Source organism: Morone saxatilis, unplaced genomic scaffold, assembly GCF_004916995.1.
Source record: "Morone saxatilis isolate NCDOM2014 unplaced genomic scaffold, NCSU_SB_2.0 Contig2, whole genome shotgun sequence".
NCBI lineage: Eukaryota > Metazoa > Chordata > Actinopteri > Moronidae > Morone > Morone saxatilis.
The window spans coordinates 13,020,285-13,044,310 of record NW_023339762.1 but is presented as its reverse complement, the minus strand read 5'-3'; the positions used below and the strand labels follow the sequence as shown (position 1 = coordinate 13,044,310).

Here is a 24,026-nt window from a genome sequence, read left to right as displayed (position 1 = left end):
TAAGACAGCATCCAGGAGTATATCAGTCCTAATTTGGTGATAATAAGTCTGGCTAACTTTGCAGGGCCCCCAGACCCAGACTGCCCATTGTTATATACACTATAGACTGTGGTATACAGTATATACAGAACTGATGTCATTGCTAATGTCTGGACTACTGTATAGCTTCAAAAAAAACACCCCTGCTACTGCTGCACACACACTATTTAGACACAGTTAGGAGTTATCGACTCGAGTGGTATTTAAACAAACTGAGAATTTACACCAACTGATAACATGCAAAGTAGAGTATTGAGGTATTTTCATTGTAATCTATTGTCTAATGTAATATATCAAGGTAAGTTAATCAGCTATTTATGACATTCAATTTGGCAGTTATAAAGCGATTAGCTCTTGAAATATAAAATTTCAACATGAAGTCAGCTTTGAAAGATGAGCACATCTGGCTTAATGGTGCACCAGCATTGTGGGTACAAAACACCTTAGAGGCCGAGGATGTAACCCATGTTTCCTTTTGAGCAAAGCCAAAGAACCTTAACAGAGTTTACGACAATTAGTTTGTGTTGAAACGAGGCCACGCTACACCAGCCTGCCTGCGCGCGCGTGTGTGTGTGTATGTGTGTGTGTGCTCTGGTCGCTGGGGTTGTAATGGTGCTGGGGGTGGTGGCAATAATAAAAGCGGCTCCGGCCACCTTGCTTTCTTTACATCCGGACCGTGACATCATCGCCTCTCGGGTTTCAGTGTGTCTCTACTACGGGCGCACGCGGCGCGGCAGTCAGCGCGAGGGCTCCTGCCTTGTGAGGACAGCAGCGGAGGACTGAGCGGACTTCACAACACACGCTTCTTTTTCATTAGAAAAAAAAAGTACCAGGAAACTCTCACGTCGTTACCTCCGACGTTCGCATCTGGATACGGCGGCTCCGTGTTTTTCTGCACGTCTTTCTGGCCCGTTTGGACTTCACCGCGGTTGTTTTAACTGCGCGAACATTTATGGAAAGCGTTTCACTGTAAGTAAAAAAAAAAAAACCACCCTGCAGTGCTGTTGATGTGTGCGACATAACGCCGAACGGGGTTTTGCTCTTAACGCGATAATGTGGGTTATTTAATGGTTGGTGCTTTTCTGAGGGCTATTAAGATGCAGCCCCTGTGACTGCCTACTGTATTGCAGATACAACCAGCTACTGCCAGTCAGCGTTTTGTTCCTCACATGGCTTCATGTGCAAGCATGTGTCTTCTGCGCTGGACTTTGTCATCGTTTTGTCAAGGTGCCTCTGTGTTGTGAAGTTAGATATTTCTGTACACTTAGAGATAACATAATGGCTTGTAAATGCTGTGTTACTTATGTTTAAATGATATCTTCTCTATTGTTCTTTTCCACTTTCCTTTCCATTCTAGATACAAACAGTCCCTAGCATCTCCGACTCTACTTTAGACCTGCAGTGCCAAAAGGAAATTGCAGTTCAAATATTACATTTTTATCTTTTGATAGTTTTAAAAGCTCATCTGTGTTGGTCGGTAAAGCCAAGCCCCAGGAGTTTCGAGTGACTGCACACAACATTGAAAACAAACCCTGGAGGGAACATACTTTTGACTTTCTTTCTTCAGTCTCAATTTTGTCTTGTTATTATCTTGAATTGGAGTGCAGTCTGATTTTGATCCGAATCGACTGCCAGTCAGAAAAAAATAGGGTGTCCTGCTAATTTTATTCACATTCACATTTGCATTTTAATGCATGGAGCGTTGGCCATCACCTCAGTCCTGAAGAGCCACTGCCCCCCCACCCCAACCATGACTGTCTTCTCTATTCCTGACTGTACTGAACCGCACTGTGGTTCTGGATGATCTTTAAAGGCTTTTATCTGTTAATCACAGTCAGTGAAGCCACAATTACAGCGCTGCCCACTGTCTCTCCTGCAGTGAACTACTGTAGACTGTGCCTCAATGGAAACCAGATCAGAGCCACTAGATTGTATTTGCCTTTTTGATCATGTGGTTTTTGCCAGAATTCCTAAAAACACACAGGGAGCAATTGAACCTGTTTCCCATTATCCAGTAGGATGAGTTTCTAGGCAGGGTGTTAGCTGTCCTTTTTTCTTTGAGCTCTCATGTGTAGTCTTAGACCATGCACAAACATCCGCTTGCCACTGTTTTGGTATCTGTATGTACAAATATGTGAAATCTGAAGACCATTTTTATTGATTTTGAAGTATTTTTGTCAAGAGCCTGTCTCTACAGTCTGATCGGTGCATACAGGACAGTTGTTTGTAATGTGTAACTGAACCCCCTTATGTTTATTTGTCATTATGCACATCATATAGTGTGGTCTAGCATGTGTGTAGTGTTGTTATCATCAGCTGTAAAAAACCAAAAGATGTGAATGCCCCACAAACCCACAGAGAGAGAAGGAGCGGCTGTGCTGTCCTTGGTGTTCTCTCAGAACATTGTCCTCGGTGTTCGGTGTTTACTGCACACTTGGAATCGTCGACGTTTCAGCGATGTTTCCTATAGACAGAACTTACTCTTGGTGTTCAGCCTGGGGGCGGGGCGCTCCATTATCCAACACTTGAGTTCACTCAACATCTGTTTAAGGAAGTCATTTTACCAGTCTATGTGATTTTATACCAAATGACTCCATTCTTGCAAACATTTTAGACAGTCCAGTTCCAGCTGGAGAGACTGTTAAGTGTAAGAAATATTCCATAAAAAATCTTGGATGGAGCAGTTCTCTTCAGATGGGCCATCCAAATAAACTGTAAATGTGGGAGACAGTGATATTATTGAAGAACAGGTCAGCAGTGATGGAGATGTACAGATGTCCTGTTATCGGCTGCTGGACCAGACCCAGCACTCACTGAGCAGAAGACATCAAGGGGAGAGGAAGGCGGAGCCGCATTTGATTTAAGGCCTTGAGATAAATCAGCAAAATGGTGCAGAGAGGTGTCCATTTTTATTGAGATATGGAGAAAATGAATATAGGAAGATTCTCAGTTGATTGCTAGCTCTATATATTTTGCATGACAGCCGCAGCAATGTGTGTCCATGTTCTGTAAGAAAATGTCAGTAGGGGCAAGACGTGTGCGGAACGTTTTGTAAAGAATCGAGTTTTGCATGAATTCAGATGCTTCTGAGCTATTTGCCTCCTCACTCCAGTGTATGTTGAACCTGAAAGCAATTGTTACTTCCCACTTCTTACTGCCAGTTTAGTCTGTAATGGTATGAAACAAGGCGCTTTTTAAGACCTTTTTACACATCTTAAAAAAATATTAGTAGTCCAATCATGCCATATGTCTAATGTCTTAATTGGCTGCACCGTCCCAGCCTTTCATCATCTACTCCTTTAAGGAGATGACCTTGATTAGAAGAATCTATTTTGGGTGCTACACTTCTGCTCTTTGTCCTGCAACGGACCTACATGTCTACACAGTATGGATGTGATTTCTATCCCACTTTCAGGACATAAAAACACAGATATCATCATTATGTTTTTGATACAGTACTTTGGACTGCCTTTGGGGGTTCTTTCACATGCTTTATCTGCCATAATAGCCACACTGAATGCTTTCCTGCTGTTGTCTTTAATGAAGCCTGAAATTGAACATTAAATGGTTAACAAGAGTTTCTCAGACACTGAAAGTGACAAGAGAAACTTTAGATGTGTGGTTAATGTAACGGAATTTTTGTTTCATAAATAGACCTTTAAGGAACCAACCCCTTAGTCTGATGAGGAACAGTTGTAACATGTCGGCCTCTGATCAGAAGGTCACAATAAAGCTCGGTTTTACACGACTAAAATGCACTGCAGTTTTCTTCCAGTAGCTTCCACAAAATGTCACTTCTTTCAATCACTGTTTTATTTTTCCTTGAGAAGGCAGCTTGTTTCCATGGCTCTGAAATCTTCTTGAATCAGCCGTTCAGCTGTTTCACCTTGACACACTTTGCACACAGTCGCAGCTGCTTTGTGGGGGCTCCTAATTGAATTGTTTGTGCGAATAAAATCTGATTTGTTGCACGAACGAGCAGCTGTTTTCTGCGGTTAAGTAAAAAGGTCGAAGGTGAAAGTCAAAGCTTAGTCTGCCAAGATCGTGGCGTGGTTTCTTTTAAGATATCACCCCAAATGAGTTAAAGATAGTACATTAGTACAGCCAGTTTGGGATAGCACATTGCTTCATGTTGCACTGCGTTTCATGTGGCCTCTCGTGGACTGAAAAGCCCCTGTTTTGTCTTTTTTGTCTTTCCTCCTGCTGCCCTCCACATGCCAACTTACAAACTGCCTATTCTGCTAATTCAGCTCTGCTTTTGTGAGAGGGGCTATTCATACCTCCAGTCAATGTCCGTGTGGTATTGAGGCGTTCTTCTGCAGCCAATCCCTTTTTCTATGCTAGTTAAGAGTACTCACCTGATAATGTGAAAACGTTAATCAGTACTCTCTGGCCTCTTCCAACGTTGTGTCCAAGTTCCTTCCTGTGTAATAGGATTAGATTTATAAGCATTAACAGGAGATTTAATTATCACTGAGTGGCTGAGTTTGGTGATTCGCAGTTGGATTTGTTGAAGGGACCAAGAAGTTTTTGCTGCTGAACTGTTGTAAATTTAGACTGTAGGTTTTCCTGTGATGTGCTGGCATTAAAATACTAGAATGTATGGGATCATGAATGGTGATATTACAAGCATAGAGTTCCTGAGCATAGAGTTAAATGTCACATAACAGTCACATGTGTAAACGCAGGGTTAAAAGTGACTTGTTTAAATGTCCAACATGGATATGGGCTAAGGCAGCTAGAGCTGAAATGCGTACCTTGCAGTAGACCGATTAATCAGGCAGATTATGTGGAATCGTGCGATATGTGGCATCGGCTGATGCCTGCGCTTACAAGGCAGATGAACATCATTTTCTCCAGACACATCTGCAGGCAGCGTTGTCAGTGTGGCTGTGGGAGTTTTGGGAAGTTGGTGAAAAAGTTAGTTTTGAGTCTTGTACTATAACTCTCTTGCATCCTGCTGTGGACATTGGCCAAAATGTCTTCTGTCACACTACTAAATGTTCACTCAAAACTGTTACTGGTTAGCCTTGAATATATTATGTTAGGATGTATAGCATAAGCTCAGTGATGTTGCCTCTGACACACTGTACCCCACTCTCCCATAAATACCAGACACGTTCTGAAATCTACAGCTAAAACCTTTTTCAATTACATTAATTAAAACTCCATCTAAAACAACATGTTACCGCTTAGGATAACCATGTATATTAGATTGTAATGTGCATGGAATAATGCAATTATACATGACCTTTATTTGTATTGATGGCGTCATTATCTTATTATATTATTACCACACTGCTAGGATAAGGGTGTGATCATACTGAGCAATACGTGCTAAAATGTTCTCACTTAAGCTAATGTGATGGCCGTGATTAAAGCTTGGAGTATGTGTCATTGGATCATATTCTTGGGAATGGAGGCTGTACTGCTTGATTGTTCTGACGCACACTGTTCACTTCTGCACAGTAGGTTGCCCGATCAGTAAAGGACTCTAAGCAGCTTGAAAGGCAGTCAATTAAAAATGAGGATAAAGTTGATGTGGTAAAGTATGTATTTATAGCAGTTTTGAGGACAGACAGAAAGGCGTGGCTTTCTTAACTTAGGGTTTCCCAAAGTTAAAAGCAGTGGTTAAAAGCACACAGCTTAAATCCTAGGATCCTGTAATATAAGACATGCTGTATTTCACTATACATTTTTTTCTAATACGGCAGCAATGAATAAACTAATATAAACCCTTCATTGAGAGTGTAACTAGTCCGTTTCCCCATATAAACTGATCTCCGAACCATTTTAGAGCACACCTACCTGCCACAAATTACACAGTGGTCAAATAGGTATTATTCGATGTGATTTATGTCACACATCAATCAAAGGTTTCCTCCCACTCTCATTTCCCATACAATACGGTAAATGCTGTTTTCTTTAGTCAGAGTGTCAAAGCTTTCATGACGATTCTTCATCATGAGTTTGTTGAAGTGTTTTAACACAAGACAGCACAAGGAAATCCCCTTCAAATTTTACAGTTACGCAACACTGAAAAAACTGGCAAAACTAATGACCATAAGTAGTGTAGTTTGTCTTCCATCTTCCATTTGACCTGTAGAAACTATAATTGTAAGGATGTTAGACACATCTTTATGTTACAATATTTTGAGTCTAGTTTTACTCCACTGTGCTTTCAAATAAATAGATGGATTGAGAGAGAGAGAGGTGGTTTGGAGTTCAGATGTTCGGACAAATACTTCAGTCAAACATTTATTTGTTTTTGTTTTAATAACTTCAGACTGTTGAATGAACATCAGAAATAATTTCTCATTGAAAAGAGCCCAGAATGAATTGGCTGTTTGGCTTCACAGATGACATGAACAAAGTGGAATGCTAAACCAAATATTTGCACCCACCTTACCTCTTTAAAAATGTATCAAGTGAAGATCTGAATTCAAGTCAAAGTCAAATACTTACACAAAGGAGCTTCCAAACTCTGGTGCTGAAATCCAATGATATGTTGTCAAAACACATAAAGACCTTCCCCTTCTCCCTAATGTAAAGATTATTTCTGGAGCCTCATCGTTGTTTGTGGTTAAACTGTAGTAGAGGGGGGAGTAAGGGATCACAAGACCGACCCAGAACAATAAAAGCTGAGCTGTGGAGTGTTGACCCCCAGACCTTAAGCTCTTCATTACTGCAGCTCACTGCTAATTGTTGTGGACAGAACCCAGAAAACTGCCCGACCCTCTTCACTACCAGGTGGTCTACGTCTCAACACTACAGTTACTCCTTGTTTCCCACTTTTACATCTGAGGTCAAGAGGCAAGGAACCTGCTGGTGTCCTTCACCCATACCCACCCAATAAACCAACATCTCCCTCTTGAAAACAAGAAGGAGTCCTAAACGTAAATGAAGAGCATACAGTGTTTTTGCCCTCTACTGAAGCAAAAATGTTACCATATGCTCCCCTTACTGTACAGCCCCATTATTTCATGCTAACTTAATCTTGAGCGTAGTGACCACAGACCACATCCTCCATTGCATGTGTGACCATTTTAGATGGCGCTGGAAGCTAAGATTAGTTGGCAGAGGTATTTTGAAAAACATATTTACTAAAGTAGAGATTTGACGTGCAGCATCAGTTGATTTTGATGCAACAATGGCTACTGTCATCAACTTTGATTACATTATCATTCAGTGCTGTCAGGGGCCCTTATTTTGTGTGAGACAAGGACACCGACCCACATATTCTGTCAATAATTATTTGCAGTATGATACTGTCATATTTGCAATCAGCTATCTGCCATGTGGAGGCAATAACATTGATTTGAATAATATGTGCAATGTGGGTTGCCTTCATCATTTTCTCTGCGTTGTCAAGCCTGTCACAGTGTCATGCTAAATGTTACTGCTGTATAATTTGAATAGGATAACAAAATAGCTTCAAGAGTACTTCAAACGAGACAACCGCTGATTGTTATGGGCTTCTTTTGTAGCTTTTCCCAGAGGATTTTTCTACCGAACAGGAAAATGTGATTCGCCGTTGCTCATCCTGCCTATTTTAGCCTACACACAACCACATCCGTCGTGTTCCTTCATAGCCCCCATGTTTTCCACTGAGGTCCAAGAATTCACTCACTTCTCATGCCACATGGATCATGTTGAGAATGTTTAGGACCTTCTCAAATAGCTTCCGTCCTTATAGGTACAGGGACTCTTTGATGTCACACGCCCCTCTCTTAAAAATACTGACCTTGCACACGTGTCAGTCAGAACATCTGCAAAAACTTTCCTTACTTCGGGAGGGCCTTTTCATTTTATAGCCGTAACCCCTAAGAACCTTGGTCATCTTCATTTTGAACAAACAGCTTTAAAGTGGCTTCACTTTCATGCAGCCAGTATGATTTACATCCTTATTTCAGGTTCATCTGCGTGTAGCTTGCTTACAGAATCAAACTGGATATGTCTTTCAGTTGATTACTTAAGTGAAGTCAAACATATACACATAGTATGTACATATATACTGTACAACTTACAGTATATATGTCATCTGCACAGGGAAGTCAGGGGCTGGGGTGAGCTTAAGTTTAGTTAAGTTTATTGCGATCCTAATCATGATTAATGAGGCACAGTCGTCAAACAAATATCAATTAGCCATGTCTTTCTGTGCTCCAGAAAGTAAGTTTCAAAGTTTTCTTTGACTCAGTGTCCTGTCAAAACGTCTGGATGAACAGATGTTGTTAATGGGGGTTGTCTTTTAATCAGGGTGTTTTTGAGGCCAAGTGCCAGCATCAAGTTCCTGGCTAATATTACAATAACACCTGTCTAACATTACTTATATCAACAGAAACAGAGCAACATGGGTATTATATTGGAGCCCTCTTTTAGTTTCGACTGAGCAGGGGGACGTCACCCTGCCAGTCAACTGCCTCGTAACCTCAGCCTGCCTACTTCTTAGGGAAAATGTCGTGGTCTCATTTGGCTAGCTACAGTATCTGTTTGACTTGACACACCCCAGTATAAAACCCTAACATCCTCGGTCTGTTTCTACTCAATCTGCGTGCCTGAAGTGCACGAAGACTCCCAGGTCGCAGATGTCTTGCAGAAAGACTGTTACTAGGTGTTTCTTAAATCAGATCATTATTCTTTTTTATATCCTAGAAAGTATCAAACGCTTTGCTTTCCTGTAATGACACTGCATGCATTGCCAATTAATAGGTTGGCAAAATGCACCCATATATTTAAACCTCTTTTTCATTTATCCCTGACCTAAGTACCACATTAGAGAAAACTTGTGGTGCATGAATTCCAGTCACTATTTGCAAAGGAATCAAGAGTATCAAAGCTAAAGGATTCTTAAGTATTGGATAGTTTGGAACTGATTATTAAATCCCATCCACAGTTCCACATAACATCTTTCTTTCATCCCACTTCTGTGTCTGTCCAGGCTTTCTTCCTTCGTCTGAAATCTGTAGCCAACCTATGTGCAGAACAGTATAGGCATGTGTGAAGGGATACCAAAGAAAAATGGTGCCGTTGGTCTGCCCCAAGACCGCACAGAGCGCTCTGCTGCCAACAGTGCCTCCAGTAATTATAGAGCAGAGCTGTGGAGACTGTTGCTCTCCAGGCTAAACTGAAACTAACCCTCTATTTCATGCGTGGTATTTGCCTTTTTTCAGTACACGAGTACCCCGTGTTTAAAAATTGTTATTTTTGGGCTGTAGCTTGACTCTCTTCTGTTTATAGAGCAGCCTGACTGAGCTGAAATATAGAATAACTGTCCAGTCGCAGCTTGGAAGACGGTTGTTGACACTGCAGCTCGTCCGTTTACACATATCATCTAATGTCTTGTTTAATCTCTGCTTTTGTCAATATATTTGATTCATATATTGACAACATACTCTCTCCATTTACTGAACTTCCCATCGCTGTAACTCACTGACTACAGAATCAAATAACTATGGATTTTCCGTCTAAATCTGAGGTTATACGAAGCTGATAAACTGGATCTGAATCCTGAATTAATTCAGCAGTCTAGTCACTATTCCAATGACACAGCTGAAACAAAAACTTGATGTAAGACCTGCTAGTAACAGTGAGGAAGAATTAAAAGCTTCAGCTCGGTTTACTGAGCCTTCCGCCCCCACACCATCCAGCTCGCACACAACTCTGGCCAGGCTCTACTTTACTGGAAAACTGCGGTTGTGAAGGCCCAAACCCTCGGACTCCTCTCCAAAGACTGTGTGGTCTGTGTCCTGGGGTTCTAATCATGTTCGGGTGGAAGTAACTGTGGGGCGCTGTAATTGGCGAACAGGATGGGTGGGTGGCATCTTTTGTATCTCCTATCATTACATGTTGAGTGTAGGATGGCACTACAGCCTGCTGGAGCCTGTAGAGTTTGGTGATTTTTTTGATTTGGTGAAATTGGCTTATAATGGTTTCGCCACATACTAATCAGCATCTAAATAGCTATTTTCTCCTCTTGTATATTGTTCCAAGTCATTCTGAAAGCTCAAGCTGAGGTGCTCTTATCTAAAAAGGTTGCTGTGGACCTTTTGCGGTACCCTATGTTGCATCTTTCGACTTTTGTTTCAAGCCCTAATACTATACTTTGGGTTTTCATGAGCTACTCCAGCTGCTGTTTTTCCCATGTGCCCATCTATTTGTTTTGGCTGGCTGGATTTTGGGAGCCACGAGTGCTTGTTCTGGTGTCACACGACCCAGTGTATGTCTGTTTGTACCAGTGTTTGCAGTTTTACAGTTTGGACCAGTTTTTGATTGATGACTTCCTCCTTTGGCACAGCATGCTAATATTATTTCCATATTGTGTATCTGCCCCGTCTCTACTTAGTACTCCCATTTATGCCCAGCCAGTACTGCTGCTCTCCTTTTTTTTTTTTGGTGAAGCGTTCTCACAACCATTTACAGATGGAGATCTTTAAAAACATGTTTGGGGTTTCAGTTTTTAAATTTAGATAAAGTATTGATAGATTTATTTTGACTGATGTGTGTGCAGTGTTTTCTAACAGAAATCCCTCTTTTTTTTCCTTTTTCCCCTTCCCTATTCTCAACAGTCACAATGAGCGAAAGGTGACCTGCAAGCATCCTGTCTCAAGCTTACCCTCACAAGACAACTGCATCTTTGTCATCAACGAACAGTAAGTCTCTTGTTTTTGGTTATAGAATGCTACTGGGTAGCATTTTTGAGCACTACAGTATGCTGATGCAACTCCTGATGTGTAGGCAACATTGCACAAGTCTGCACTTTGCCACCCTCTATTTGCAGCACTGCCCTTTCAGTTCAAAGCCTCTTCTATACAGTGCTTCCTCAGTTACGTATTTTCAAAAACAAATTCCTTAGAAATAAGAACCAACTGTCCGTATGGAATGTGACTTTTTAAAATATTTATTAGATACTCATATTATTAAATATAGTTTATTTATTGCATAATTTGGCTGATATTTTAAGTATAATCTTGATGCTAAGGGCTGACAATAAAAAAAAAAGCCATTGTATCATGTATACATCAGCCAGTGGGAATGCAGTGATTCAAAGTTCGTCCCTCGTTTTGACTTGGACAGGAGTTCATGGCCTTTTCAGTTGTCATAAGTACAAAGATATGTCCCCCAACAATGTTACGTCCATGTGATCATCCACAGTGCTTTCAGCACAACGGTCATCACATGTCTGCCCACATGACTGGGTCAGAGGCCAGTTATCTTGAACTTTCACTTTAAGGACAATGACTCTATGAATATGTCAGACTAAATTTAGTAAGTTTCCTTCCACCTTCAGAAACATCAGTACTCCCATTTTTAATTTTACCCACCTCTTACTCTTTAACCCTGTCCAATGGCCACTCACAGTAAGGCGTGGACAAAGCCAGGTACTCTGAGGTTTGCAGGATGCCCAACATAGAAAAAGAGGGTAAATGTTGATCAAACTTTGGACTCCTTCGCAGATTCCCAGTCAAATTTACTTCAATGTCCCAATCTGTAAGAACATTTTGCATCACAACCCACACCATGACACTAGCCTCAACTTTTATCCTTCACCCCAGAGATCTTAGTGTAATGCTGCGTGACATGAATCAGCTCCACTCAGTTTCTCACTTCCCTTAGAAACGTCTGTCATAGCAGATTCTCCATGATGTTATGTTGCTGCACTGAAGTCTATGTTACCATATCTGGTGTTAATTATTTTATTGAGCAATAAATGCTAATTGGAAAATGTTCTGCTTCAGGATGTGAAATTTTACTCCCATGTTGGAAATTATGGCCAAAGTCCAATAACTATTGGAGGATGAAATCCCTGATTCACCAGTTTCATCTTTTTTCAATATGTGGGTTAGAAATTAAAATCCTGGTTTTAATTCTGTCTCGGTAAATGCTTATGAGCTGCGTTTTGTTCGGCAGAGATGGAATAATGGTTGTGAAGAAGCGTGTTGTGCCAGAACTGTCACATTGCACTCTCTTGACACATTCCTGCCCTCACTGTGTTACTCTCACATCTCTGCTGTTTTTCGCACTGAGAGGCACACCATGCCCCTGCAAAATTATATCTAATTTAGCAATTACTGTTTTATCGTTGTAAAATAATCTGCAAAACAAATCTATGTCAGATGCACTAGAGGTCAACTTTGGGAAAGAAACATCAAAGTGAACTACTTGACACATTGTTTTTTTTAAAGTTCATTACACTGCATTTCATCCAACGGTTGGCTCTGTTTCAGCGAAAGTAATACGGGGGAAAATCTTCACCCTGGACAAGTAATAAAAGGCAAAGACGGATTTAAGATGCCACAGGGATAAAAAGGCCAGGCTGAAAATCACTGCCTAATCTGCTCTGCACTTTAAGTAAATCCAAAATCCAAAATGTAGTTTAAATTCGAGCATTACAATTCTTTGTACCAGTATAATATAACATATAAAGAACTCAACCAACAGACATATACACGTTGTAATGAATAGTAATACACACAAACAAGCAAAAGTTCATATGAGTAATTTAGACGAAGGAAAGCTAAATTAGTTTAGCGGTTTTTGAAGTTTGAAAAGAGAAATAGCCTTTTCTACTCTGAGATGGCAGTATCCAGTCTAGGAAAGAAACACCATGTGTGAGACTTATTTACATGTGTGAGAAATTGCATAATGGTGACAGGGTGGGGCAGCCTTGCAGAAACGCATAACAGGCTAAAAGAGAGGCAGATATACTACAGCTGTACCACACAGTTGCATAAATACATGGCAGGAAACATACAGGAATATTACCGGAACATTAGTTTCTCCTAATCTCAAATACATATACATCTGTCACTCAGACTTACACGTTCAGCTATGCTGTGATGTAAGTTACTGCTGAAGTCGGGGCTCAGTCTCGCCTTGGCTTCACCCACCTCGGTGAATGTCAGCCTCAGCATTCTGCTGTCACTACTCTACATGTCTGTGCCTATTTATTGCGGTCCACATGATTATGTGCAAGCTGACAGGGAATATATGTATAACTCACATGTAAAACATGTTTACCAAAACATGAACTGACTACATCTGCAGGAATAAAACTTATTTCAAGATGGTGTTCAGTGCAGTCTGGGTTGGGTGATATGACAGTACGAACTGCTGTAAAAACAGTTTGAACATGCAGATTTTACACTTTATCATGGTAGCTATGCCTTTAATATCTCTGGAAGTGGTGTATTAAACCATTACAGGCAATGTTAAAACACAATGACTACATTATGGTAATGTTGTTTTTTGTTTTAATGTGACAAAGTATCTTCACCTTTAAGCCTTGGTCACACTACATGATGATCAGCAACACACTACAAGATCTTTCACAAGGAGTCTTGTCTGGTCTCCCAACTCCAAACTCCCTGTAAAATGAAAGATTTGAACAATTCCTAAATTGTCAGTAAAAACACATAACTCTATAAACTCAAGCTAAAGGGTGTATTTCTTGACAGTGTTCTTGTCAATTCGGCATCAATATAATCCATAAAGATAAACTATATTACGTACAAACTTTACATATTGTCGCCTGTGCTCACTCAGACTCTGCAGTCAGAAAACAAAAGAGTGTGGGAATAAGTGGGCCGTTTAAAAAAAATGAAGATTTCTCAGTAAAATAAGTGCTAGCTGGTGAATCAGATACACATTGAATTGAACGCAGACTCACAACACTGGTAATTCACAGTCCATTACGTGTGCGTCACTATCTGAGTTTTTTTCCTGGCTGTTACCAAAGTAACTACCCAGTTCGCTTCTAACTGTCTGGTGCTGTAGACAGAGGCTACCCGTGTTTGCTCTCACTGGCTGTAGCTTGTTGTGTGGCTTCCCCAGTCGTCTCCGACACAACCACATATTTAGCCTGCTAGATATTTTCCTGGCATCGGCAAGCCCTTGTTGCACACCGATTGTCGATCTCCCAAAATAGTCGGTGAGTGGAAAATCAGGGATGCAATCATGTGAACAGAGCTTTAAGATTTACTAGATTGTTTTTTGTATACACTCAATTAATATTCCAGAAGATTTTCCATTATCACCATATACATTGATAATTCAATATAAATTTACATATAGTAGGCTAGTGGAATGAACCACTCATAAAGTGAATTACTTTAGTCCTTGCTTTGACTGAAACAGTGTCATCAACACTTTTTAATGAGAAAACAATCTGCATACGCCTCCACACCATTATACTAAAATAACAGTGAGTCAAGGTAAAATCCAGGTTTCTTTAAGTAAATGATATAACCTTTTTCAGACTGTCTTGGATATGGCCCTATGGATATATTCAGAACATAAATACAATGTACTGCCTATGTGCTGCTAGTCCTAAAAAACCCTAATTTGTCAAAACTTCTGAACTCTAATTCTCACCAAATGTGTCTCTTCCTCTGTTTTGTAGTATGAATTGTGGAAAATTGTGTCACCCAGCCTTTAGCAGGTAAAACAATATCACGTGCAAATGAAAAACTGTGTGTTCCTCACATTTGTTTTTTTATGTAAACCCTTGAACGTGTCTGTATGTTAATAATCTTTGTTGTTGCACACTAACAGCAGACTGTGGGTGTTTTGCCTGACGACCTGTTATGCATTTGCATTCCAAAGTCCTGTAAGGTGCACTGTACTGTCTGAACCAGTTGTTGTGTTCATATTCTAAACCTCTATGAACAACTAACCGCAGGGAGAGCATTACTCACTTTTCCTGAGCTAAAGGTCGGGTTGTACATCCCTGTTGAAAGCTGAGCTTTTGGACAAATCTTTTATATCCGTGCCATTCCGTTCACTTGGTCGGCAGTTTACTGATTTAGGAATCTGTGCTCCTGTTTGGTTGCAGTGTGCTATCAAAAGGTTCCATTATAAAAGGTCAAAAGGCATCAAAACATATGATCATTGTGCACTTTGTAATACACGCCTCAGGAAAGTGTTCATTTTGTTTTGACAAACTGTCAAAAACCTTGACCTTTCATGCTCTGTCCCTTATGGATGTACAGGCTATACGCACGCAGGTAAGAGTCCTGACTCTGTTCCTTTACTATGCTAGAACTGTGTGATATAACCAAAAAATCAATAACATGAGACTTTTATTTATGTATTTAATCAATAAACTGACAATACATTTTAAAACAGATTTAAAAAATAAATAACAGACAACTGTAGGTATGCATAATGTGATCTGCTGAACAATCATGTTTTAAATATGCTAAACTACCAAAGGTTTAGCATTAGGTCCTGATTTTGAAACACAAAAGCAAGAATTTAGACTAACTGTTGTAGTTTTTATGAAGGGACTACTCTTAAAAGAATCACAATTTTACAAAACATATTAAATACGTATATCAAATTACGTTGATAAAAAATCATATCTGTACTTTTTTGGTTTATCACCCAGCTTTATGCTACTGGTAAGTCTATGCTTATTAACGTACACTGATCCTTGATCTGTATATGCCTGCCTTGTCTCCTTGTCTTTTGTTCATTAAAAAGATAAAGCTCAGGTTCACCACCAAACAAAAGTGTTTGAAAGCACCCGTATTTCTTTAGAAATGCTGTGTGGTCATTTTAAATTGCACCCTCAGCCACTCAGTTCAGCGTTTCCCCCCAGTGTGCTTAGAGCACCAAGCTTCAGTGGCAGGGTAATCCCTCCTCACTCTTTTTGCACACACTCACACAGGCACACAAAATCCATGCATGACCAGGCAGTGATGTGACACTTTTAATACATGTTGTGGGTTAGTCTTGATATCTGGAATTTATAAAAGGGTTTTGTATGGGGTAGAGCTCACAAAACAATATGAGAACAACACTGGTTATTTATGTACACATCTCAATTCACCATTTTTTAATTAATTGTTTTTATTTAACACTCAACATGCAAATTATTTAATGTAACTCTGCCATTTGTAACAGTATTAAAGTGTAACATATGTTGAGCTGGGAAGAAAATGAATATTATAGGATCATATTGTGAAGATATAATAACAGTCTTATTGTAATACATAGTATAACATATATTACGAAAACATGCAGATTTTATTTTAAAACTGAGAAAATCAGGAGTTTGATCCGCGGTGGAGATATGGAATTGTTCTCTATGGGTACCACTGTGTGTACCTCTTGGTGCACCAGCTTTCTTCAGCAGACCAAACACACATAGGTTATGTTGGATCAACTAAATCCAGTAAATCACCCCTGGGTGTCCTTGTCTGCCTGTGTGTTGGCCCTGTGATGACCATGCAACCTGTCTGTTGTGTTTCTTTGCAAATAGATGCCTGGGTAATGGCATTGCATTTAAAAAGCATGCATGCTCGGTAAACCAGTGCTGTATTTTTATATATACTATATACTTAGTTATATAGCCAAAGCAAAATGTTACCGTACCAAACTCCCTGCTCTCTGCTTTGCAGGTAGATTTAATAATGTTTTTTAGGAAGCCATCTCATAGCCCTTTTAGGCTTCGATTTCAGATTCATTGACTTTGCTGTGACAAGCTGTTCTAAATACAAAGATGGTTGTTGTTTAGCTCTGGTATTTTGGTACCACTATTACTGTGTCTGTACATCACAGTCATATCTGCTGTGGGCTGGGGAATTTGGGAGACACGCGCCAACCTAAACAAGAAAATAGTAATTTAAAGCAGACAGACACAGCATGTTGTCAAGAGTGACATAATCTATGTGGAATTTCATGCTAACATTTTAGAGGAAGCCAGTTAGAGCAATGTTTCGTTTCAAAATATAAATGTAAAGCATTTGGTGGGCTCCATTGCATGTGTGCTTTGTATTTACTACAAGTGGCTGATAAATTAATACGAGAGTCCCAGATGGGGAATGTTTTGGAATAAAGTGTTATCCTCTGAATTTACGTCATCAAGGCTTTATTTACACTCTTTACAACTACTTTGTATTAGCACAGTATTAGCACTCACTACTTTTCAATTTCCTTGCATGCAGATTGATTGTCAGGCCCAAAATAATTATCAAAGCATCAATACACACAAACACACTGCAATTTAGAGCCTGGAAATGGTCCATTGGCCAAAACCTTTACGATTTGATGGCAAATCGCCACGTCATTGATTATAGTTCATTCAGGATTTTGCAGTCAGTGAAAGTGCTGAAACTCTATGGAGATCATTTTCTTGAGTGAGCTCATTAGATGGAGAAGAAGGCAAATCTCAGTGGCTACTCAACACTCTGCAGAAGCAGCTATTTTAGAGGAGTAACTAGAAAATTGGGTGCTTTTCAACTCGAGACAGCATTAGTCATCCACTTGTCCACCCAGTGACTTCCTTGATGGTGTCTCCAGGGATGTGTCACATCTTCACAGAACCCTCTTATATATTACATAATGTATATAGTCACTTAAGACAGCCAGTTAATTCTAATAATATAAAAAAATCTCTTTAATTTTAGCTAGCAATCATAAGATGTCAAGTACATAATAGTATGATGTTGCTGCTTCTTGCTGCTAAGCCTTACCTTGTAACAAACTGTATAACTTCCCTATATAATAGGTAAGACAGAGTGAGTCTGTGATTGTCATTGTTTTGTCTCATCATTCCTTTTGAAGGGTCTGCAGGTAGTATCAGATCTGTCACTGTGCTGCACGGGAATGAAAATCCTGTGTGTGTTGCCTGCTGTTGTGAGCCAAGCTGCCGTTATCCCTTGTGATCCCTTTTCGTGTTTGTGCAACTTGAGTATAACAGCATGGAGTCTGAATTGTTCAACCATTTTGAAAATTATGAGTTTCCTTTTTTGGAATGGTAAAAGTCTTGTCTTTGTGTCCGACAGATAGATAGATCGAAAGATTGATCTAGGTGGTATAAATGGATGGAAAGTACATATTGATCATGAATGAATGAATTGATTATTGATCAAATGAGTGCCTCATTTATCCTGAATGGTACCATGTAATCTGAAGTCTACGAATGTTAGAAATGGACAGATGAGATTGGGGAGTTTGCAGGGTTGGCAGTTTCTGTCCTTATTCAGTGACCTGAAACCAGGACATCAGAAAGATTACACTTGTTTCACTGCTGCAGTATTTCTGCTCTACTCTGGTTTTCCTGTCTTGTTCCCTCTAGACTACAACGTTGTCTGCTTCCTAAAGAATGTAGGACATCTCCATGGGCCAGAGACAACTTGTTTCACAAGGTGTTTTATCCTATGGCAAATGTATTGAACTTACAATGCTTTCAACTTTTGCTGTTGAAACATTTGTTTTAAAAGCATCCTGACCTGATTCACTGCTGCAATTTAGTATGTCAGGCAGACTTTGCAGACCATTTAAAGCTGTTAGAGGACTGAAAATGTATCTGCAGTGACATGGTGGGAGTAATTGGCTTGATTCATAGGCCCATGTTGAGATCTCATTATAAAAAAGTTTGAACTTGAATGATCAGGGAACAGACAATAAAGTCTGCTTCGTCCTATTGTCCTTCAGCCATTAGGCAGAAATCAACATACTGATGATTTGCCTGTCTGCTCTTGGCATGCTCTGTGTCTTTTGTTTAGATCTGCCTCTAAAGTGCCGGTGAATGAGAAGAAGGAACGACCACTAAGCACAATGAGTGAGGCCTCCAACTACACAGGCGGCTCGGACTACGCCGCAAACCCCAGTAGCCCAGCAGGAAGAGTAAGTGAAACACTTGAAAGCATTGTTATTATGCATTTCTGTTAAGTTGGGAAAAAAACTATGGAAAACCAACAAGATCATAGCTTAATGCCTTGAAAAGTTTGAGAAATGTCTCCTCACGATAATATTTACTCATTCATACTGTATTTCTAGCCATCAAGACCTTCCAAAAAAATTCATAACTTTGGGAAGAGATCCAACTCCATCAGGAGGAATCCCAGTGCACCGGTAATCAAGAGAAACTGGCTTTATAAACAGGTGAGCAAGATTATATAAGTAAAACTTCACATTTAGTCTTTTAAATCATGTAATATACTGAGCAGCAGAGTAGGTAATTTGGCATACCTGCAAAACATTAGCATGTTGGCATTGTCATTGTAAGCTTATTAGTATGCTGACGTTTGAATTTAGCTGTAATTGCTGCAAAGTAAAGCTCTGGTGTGTTGTTTCCCAACTGCTGGAAAAGTGAAGGGGGTTAATGCATTTAAGGTGATGTCAGGCAGTTTCATATGTATGCGTCTACAGTAACTGTATAATTATAATTTTAAATCAATGTTGACTTATGGTGGGCCACCACAAAGAAATCAATGCATGGAAACACATGTTTTTAGTGTTTACTTATATTTGTTTGGTCTTTCTTTTTGCTTTTTGATAAATGTATAATATAATTGATTCAGAAAAGAGGATATTTTGAAAGAAAATGTCTAAAATTTTCGTTTTGTGAATGCAAACGTTATTTTTATACAACCTTTCTCCTTTTTACACATGGAACAAAGTTAGGGTCTCCCTCTCCTTGTAGGATTTTCAGCAACAGTCTGAAGATGAGCACAATGGAAGCTTTTTGATGTCTTACAGGGTCTGAGCATTTCTTTGTCCAGTGTTTCTGCTCAGCCAGTCATCCAGCGCGGGCAGTGTTTAAATACCAATCCCTCATCACAGCTCCCTGGTTACTTACAGGAGGGTGAAAAGGGGGTGCTTGAGGCAGCTCTTGGCCAGACAGGACTCTCTCATGCTTCTTAAGTGGGACACTCATTTAGTTTTGATTGCAGCCTCCCAGTGCAGCTTTGTGAACATGTGATTGCCTCCTTTGGTACAGCTGCCAGCTGCTATTTCTTTGGGGACCTCAATCAGGGTGACGTAGATCAAGCAAAGACTCACAAATCTGCTACCCTAAATAAAAGCTGGATTTGCACTTTTATTTTCCTGCCTCATTGAAACCTGGAAGCTATTGAGGTCCTTGGCTGAGGAAAAGCTGCAGCCCTTCAGTTGATCCATTGGGAGAACAAAATGCCACAGTGATTGATGTGATGGTGAAAGCCTCGTTTTTCTCTTCCCGCCTGAACAGGGCAAGATCTGACGCCACTTTTGATAAAGTTTATTCATGAACACACTGTAAAATGAGTAGTTAAGACCTTGATTGAATGGAGAGAAGGTGATAAATTAATGGACACAAGCAGTTTAAGTATAATTTTTGCTACACATCTGATATGCCTCTATTATGAGCATATTGAGCAGCATCTGGAATTGTGACTTTTTGATACTAATGTGTTAAACATGCTGGTTCATGGAAGTGAATTTCCATTTAAAGTAAACTGCAGCCCACATGCTGTTTGACCATAATGACAGAGTTGTTGAGGTCCCTCCCCCTACTTTTGTCTCCGAGTGGAATCCACGATTAAGGACTCTGCTCAAGTTTTCCAATAAAACGAACGGGGGAGTTAATACCCTTTTCCTCACCCTTCATCCTTTTCAAGCAGCAGCCTGAAACCCCCCTTTGATCACAGCATTGCGATACCAAAGAAGAACTTAAGCAAAGGAGATTTATTTTTGTTCCCCACTGAACAACCTACTTACTTTTAAAAGTGAAAGCTATTTATTTGGTTTAAATGATATATGCATACTATCATGTTTATTCCATAACTGAACTTGCGTTTCCCCTGAATAAAATAAAATTCCCTTACTACATGGGAGGCCAAGAATATGTCAAATTTAGGTGCCTGAAATTTTGGAAGGAAATCAACTAATTATATCGAAGGAGGCAAGTGGACAACAGCAAGTTTGTTTTCTTTGTCATTTTAATCCATTCTAGCTAGTTTGTGGAGTAACTGATCCCTATTCCCTCTGGTGTCTTTTCAGGACAGTACAGGAATGAAGTTGTGGAAGAAGAGGTGGTTTGTGCTGTCTGACCTGTGTCTCTTCTACTACAGAGGTAAGCCCTGTGCTCTCAGCTGCCAACATGTTTCATTAGTTTTAAACTGATTACAACAATAGTGGTTTTCGATTAGTAGTTAAAAGTGCTGTTGTGACCTTCAGAGCCATAAGCCACGCTTTTGGCAATTGTTAATACATCTGGATCCAAGTCCCTGTGGTAAGCAGCCTGTCAGGACCAACTGAGGAGACGTATTAATTGAAATGGCTCTCCTGTTTTCTCATTTGCCATTTGAGAGGTCATTTTTTTCCCCAACCAAAGCCAGGGCTTTAACCAAAGCTTGGATGCATCCATAATGTTAAAAGAGAAAGCATAGCAGGAAATTGGATTTCACACTAATGTTTAGTTATGAACAAATTTCCAGAGATTACTGTTTTTATATAGTGGTTGCATACTAGCGTAAATCTTGGATTCAGTGGCAATAAACAAAATGTATCTTGTTAATATTGAAAGATCTTCTTATAATTCCACATTAGAGGGACCAGTATTATATTTTGACTGTGATATTTCTTTTGAATGCGTGTGGGATTTACATGGTTCTGTAATCATCAGTCTTAATCTTAGCCATCTTTTTTCATGATATTGTGGGAGTTCCAGTCCAGTTTAAAGGTTTTCCATTCAATTATTAAAATCTCATTCTCCTTATAACCCTAGTATTAGATGCTATTGACTGAGCTGCTATTGACTGGGCATTTCAGCCTCTCTCACGCACTACTAATGTTCATATCAAATATTGACCCAGCTGTGTCCAGAGAATGTCTGAAAGCTTCTATTAGAAAAAAATTAAATGAATACTCATTGAGGCTGTAAGGTAAATGTAGAGCAGATCTACTGTTAGGCTGCAACTACAGAGAAAATAAAAAGTCTTTTCCTGGCACACGTCCACATATCCCAATGTCCCCTGCTCACTTGATGCGGATACAGTCATCATTTCTGCTGATCAGCATGACATCTAGTCTGTGTTATTTCTGGTGTCTGCCAGTCCTGTCGCCTTCTTTCCGCCCACTGCCTGACAAAAGCCACAGACAGCAGCAGACCCAAAAGCTTTATCCAGACGGACATTTTGAGAAATCCATCCATCAGCAGCGAGTGGGCAGAGAGGTCATGAACTGTGCTGCCCCTCAACTAGACACAACTGCTATCTGCTATAGTTATCAGACTATTATTGTGCGCCTAGGATCACCCACAGTGTTAGCTTGTGTTCGGAGGCTGTGTTTGTGTGTCTGTAAGAGAGAGAAGCAGAGACACAGTGACTTGATGAATAAATAGATGTGGGACCTGTGGGTCTGCTGGGTCTGCAGGTACAGCTAAAGCTGGCGAGTAGATCAATCCATCCAACCTTCCAGCTTCAGTATTGAAACCAGGGCTCTAAACATAGCTCGGGGACAGACAGTTTTACCTCTAAACTACCAGAGGCGGACCAGAGTCCAGCTATCACTCATTCCCCCAAATATTACTCACCATTCACAATGAGCTCTATTCATCCCACTTACTACCAGTATGTGTTGGAGACCTTTTTAAATCTCCACTCAATGCAGAAACATGCACACATACCAAACAGAGACAGGAAATGCACATATGGGACAGGACTGCAGCACTTTCCAGATATATTTTGTTTTCATACACTGTTTTGAGTAAGCAGTGCGGATTGCTTATATCAAATTAGGAGGTTTGCAATTCTCTACTTAAAACTCTATCTAATCCCCCCCGTGGAGGGTGCTCCATTGTCAATGTGGAGCACTGTCTGCTAACTTAATGAGGATTAGAGCAACATAGGACACTGACTTTTCCACTGATTTGGCTCTGCTCATCTGACCAAGTCACTCCTCTTAGTTTTTATCTCACAAGCCACTTGGTTTGTCTCTGCCTTTATCATGTTTACAAATGAGTGTTCCACATAGGAATTTAGTGTAGTATCATAAACAACTTGAAGTTGACTGACAAAAATAGCCCCTAATGCATTGTGTTGACTTGTTTTTCCTCTGCAGATGAAAAGGAGGAGGGCATACTTGGCAGCATCCTCCTACCGAGCTTTCGTATATCCATGCTGTCTGTGGATGATCACATTAACAGAAAATATGCCTTCAAGGTCAGAGCATGTGTTCATTCATGTCAAACTTTGTGAGATCGCATATTCTATGGTTGCTTACATTTAGAGCATTAAAAAGTAAAGCATTAGTATTATTTCAAGCACTAATAAAATGATAAGTTAAGAGGTGAATGTACAAAGCTTTCAAGATGTACATTTGATCACTGGTATACAGTTTGAAAGTTTTTTTTGTTGCTGTGGTTGTCTTACATTCCCATAGTGTTTTGTTGTATATACATCAACTTAAAGGTTTACTTTGCTTTGAACATGTTTTGTCTTTATTTTAGAAATCATTTTTTAGACTTTACTTGCACACTACTAATGCTAAGAAAGCGAAGAAAGCACTTGCCAACAGTGATATGTCTGTGCTGGAGTACTAGAGCATTGCAATATTCCTACTACTCCGAAACCCCAAGTTTCAGGGCAACAGGCATATTTAATGGGATCTCAGTGGTGTGTACAGTATTTGACTGTGGGGCCTTCATAAACCCAAAGAGACAACAAAGTTGACCTGCCAAGTACAGCCAAACACAGACGCCCAGGAGTCTGCTCAAGGTTTCTCCAACCACATGGCCCACTCCTTTTCTAACTTAGACTCAGGCTGAAAGAGAGCAAGTTGAGCTAAAGAGAGAAACACGAGAACAGAGTTCAATCTCTTCAGTTTACAGTGATTCACTCAGGAATGGGATGACTTTTTGACTGCATATTTTTCATTCTAAGCTTTCGCTGTCCCTTGTTGTTGTGGCCAGAATGGTCATGTCATTAAAAGTTCCTTATTTCTCAAGATTTTTCCGAAGAAAGTTTAGTTTTCTTTTTTTCAGACACTGGTAAACAGGATATTGAGGTTGTTTACTAAACATTCTGTTTTTCTCTTTCTGCGTCTGGCTGTAACAATAAATTGGTTTGTTCGCTGCGAGCAAACAGAGCAACTCTGGAACAATGTGCCTGCCATACAATACACTGCATGGTAAGTCCTACAGCATCGAGGCAGATTTACTGCCCTAATTTAGTATGCATGAAACTCAGGTGACTTGTGGTTTGATTTATGTGGATGGCACA

At 40.0% G+C, this 24,026-nt stretch overlaps 1 protein-coding gene across 10 annotated transcripts in view; it reads left to right on the top strand.

The window, feature by feature from the left end:
- plekha5 (pleckstrin homology domain containing, family A member 5) overlaps positions 1-24,026 on the top strand; it is a 73,664-nt gene that overhangs the window by 29,669 nt on the left and 19,969 nt on the right. For 5 of the 10 annotated variants that reach the window (XM_035665156.1, XM_035665157.1, XM_035665154.1 and 2 more), the window contains 6 exons: positions 10,605-10,688; positions 14,438-14,476; positions 18,549-18,669; positions 18,823-18,927; positions 20,806-20,878; positions 22,867-22,967. In XM_035665156.1, coding sequence (XP_035521049.1) covers positions 10,605-10,688; positions 14,438-14,476; positions 18,549-18,669; positions 18,823-18,927; positions 20,806-20,878; positions 22,867-22,967 — 523 coding nt within the window. Of the gene's footprint in view, positions 1-640; positions 1,009-10,604; positions 10,689-14,437; positions 14,477-18,548; positions 18,670-18,822; positions 18,928-20,805; positions 20,879-22,866; positions 22,968-22,990; positions 23,935-24,026 lie in introns of those variants that run through there. The other 5 variants (XM_035665164.1, XM_035665155.1, XM_035665158.1 and 2 more) reach the window with 4 other exon arrangements.